Source organism: Alligator sinensis, unplaced genomic scaffold (assembly GCF_000455745.1).
Source record: "Alligator sinensis unplaced genomic scaffold, ASM45574v1 scaffold1121_1, whole genome shotgun sequence".
NCBI lineage: Eukaryota > Metazoa > Chordata > Crocodylia > Alligatoridae > Alligator > Alligator sinensis.
In genome coordinates this window covers 106,874-108,277 of record NW_005843357.1, presented here as the reverse complement: position 1 = coordinate 108,277, position 1,404 = coordinate 106,874, and the positions used below count along the sequence as shown (strand labels likewise).

The window sequence follows — 1,404 nt, the reverse complement described above, 5'->3', positions numbered from 1 at the left end:
GGAGCCGCAGCCGACGTGACAGCTCCACGCCTGCCCCCACGCCCAGCACCCCCGTCACGCAGGTCACTGCCCCGAACACCAGGCTGTAGGCACAGGGCATGGGTCAGGGGGCGCCAGGCCCAGAGGCACAGAACAAGCATCACGCACGCACGCACACACACACGCACACACACACACGGCCAGGGGTCATGGGTTTAAGCTCTGGCACTGTAAAGGTGCCATGGGTCAGAAACCAAGCACCTCGCACAGACATCAAAGATCAAAGTTCATGAACTTTACACGCACGACAAAGGCTCTTCACACATGGCAAAAAACAAGATCGTGTGTTGGGCACCTTGCACACATGCAAAGGGGCCAACATCAGAGATCAGGCAGCTCACAGGCAGGCCGGAGGTCACAGGACACACGTCACACACAGAGTTAAAAGTCAGAGGTCAAAGCTCAAACATCTCTCACACACCAGCAAACAAACCAAGCGCTGCACACGTGCCAGGAAAGCACAGACCACAGCGCAGGCTCCTCGCACACACACCAGGGGTCAGTGCCTGACCTGTCATCAGCGGGCGGCGCGCCGGCAGCCAGCCGGGCACGCTGCAGGAAGGCTGGGGCCCAGAGCGCCAGGGCCCCTGTCACGAAGGCCACAGCCGTGAAGCCGAGCGAGGACAGCACGAAGCTCCGGCTGAAACACACAGGGGCAGTAAGACCCAGATCCAGGCCCCACCACCCCAGGCCCTCCCCCAGCCACGCACTCACTTGCGTGCCAGGGCTCGCACGTCGTCACACCAGGACGTGTAGTGCAGTGGGGATGGGGGGCCATGGCGCTCCACGGCCCCCCGTGGCGGCTCCTTCATCACCAGCAGCAGCAGCACCACTGCCACCACTCCCAGCCCAGGGGTCACCTGTGGGAGGGAGGGGGTGGGGTCAGGCCTGAGGCCCCACCTACCCTGCCCTGATGGGCCCTTGCTGCTCCCACTAGGCTTAGGCCCTGCTCCTAACACCCAGGCCCCACCCCCTCCAGCATAAATCTCACCCCTAGGGCTGCCCCACCCCTGCTTCATGCCAGGGGGGAGAGGGTACAACGCTGCCTCTGCACTGCCCCAGCTCACCCTAAGCGCCCAGTGCCAGTCGTGCATGACATCCTTCACCTTGGAGCCTGCGATGTAGCCTAGGCCGCTGCAGTGGAAGGAGGCAGGGGGGTCAGCGACAGCCCCATGGTGCCCCCGCCCCCCACAGGCCCCTGCCTGACCTGCCCACAGGGATGGCGAAGTAGAAGAACCCGAGCATGCGGCTGCGGCGGTCGCCCACGAAGAGGTCGGCGATGATGGTGGGGGCCACGGTGGAGTAGCTCGCCTCCCCCACCCCCACCAGCCCCCGTGTCAGTAGCAGCAGCCAGAAGCGCTGGGA

At 64.5% G+C, this 1,404-nt stretch overlaps 1 protein-coding gene across 1 annotated transcript in view; it reads right to left on the bottom strand.

Moving 5' to 3' along the window:
• SPNS1 (sphingolipid transporter 1 (putative)) overlaps window positions 1-1,404 on the bottom strand; it is a 4,626-nt gene that overhangs the window by 2,134 nt on the left and 1,088 nt on the right. The window contains 6 exon segments of the mRNA XM_006038434.3: window positions 1-4; window positions 7-83; window positions 551-679; window positions 754-899; window positions 1,107-1,173; window positions 1,247-1,398. The exon segment at window positions 1-4 is cut by the window's left edge and continues 100 nt beyond it. Coding sequence (XP_006038496.2) covers window positions 1-4; window positions 7-83; window positions 551-679; window positions 754-899; window positions 1,107-1,173; window positions 1,247-1,398 — 575 coding nt within the window.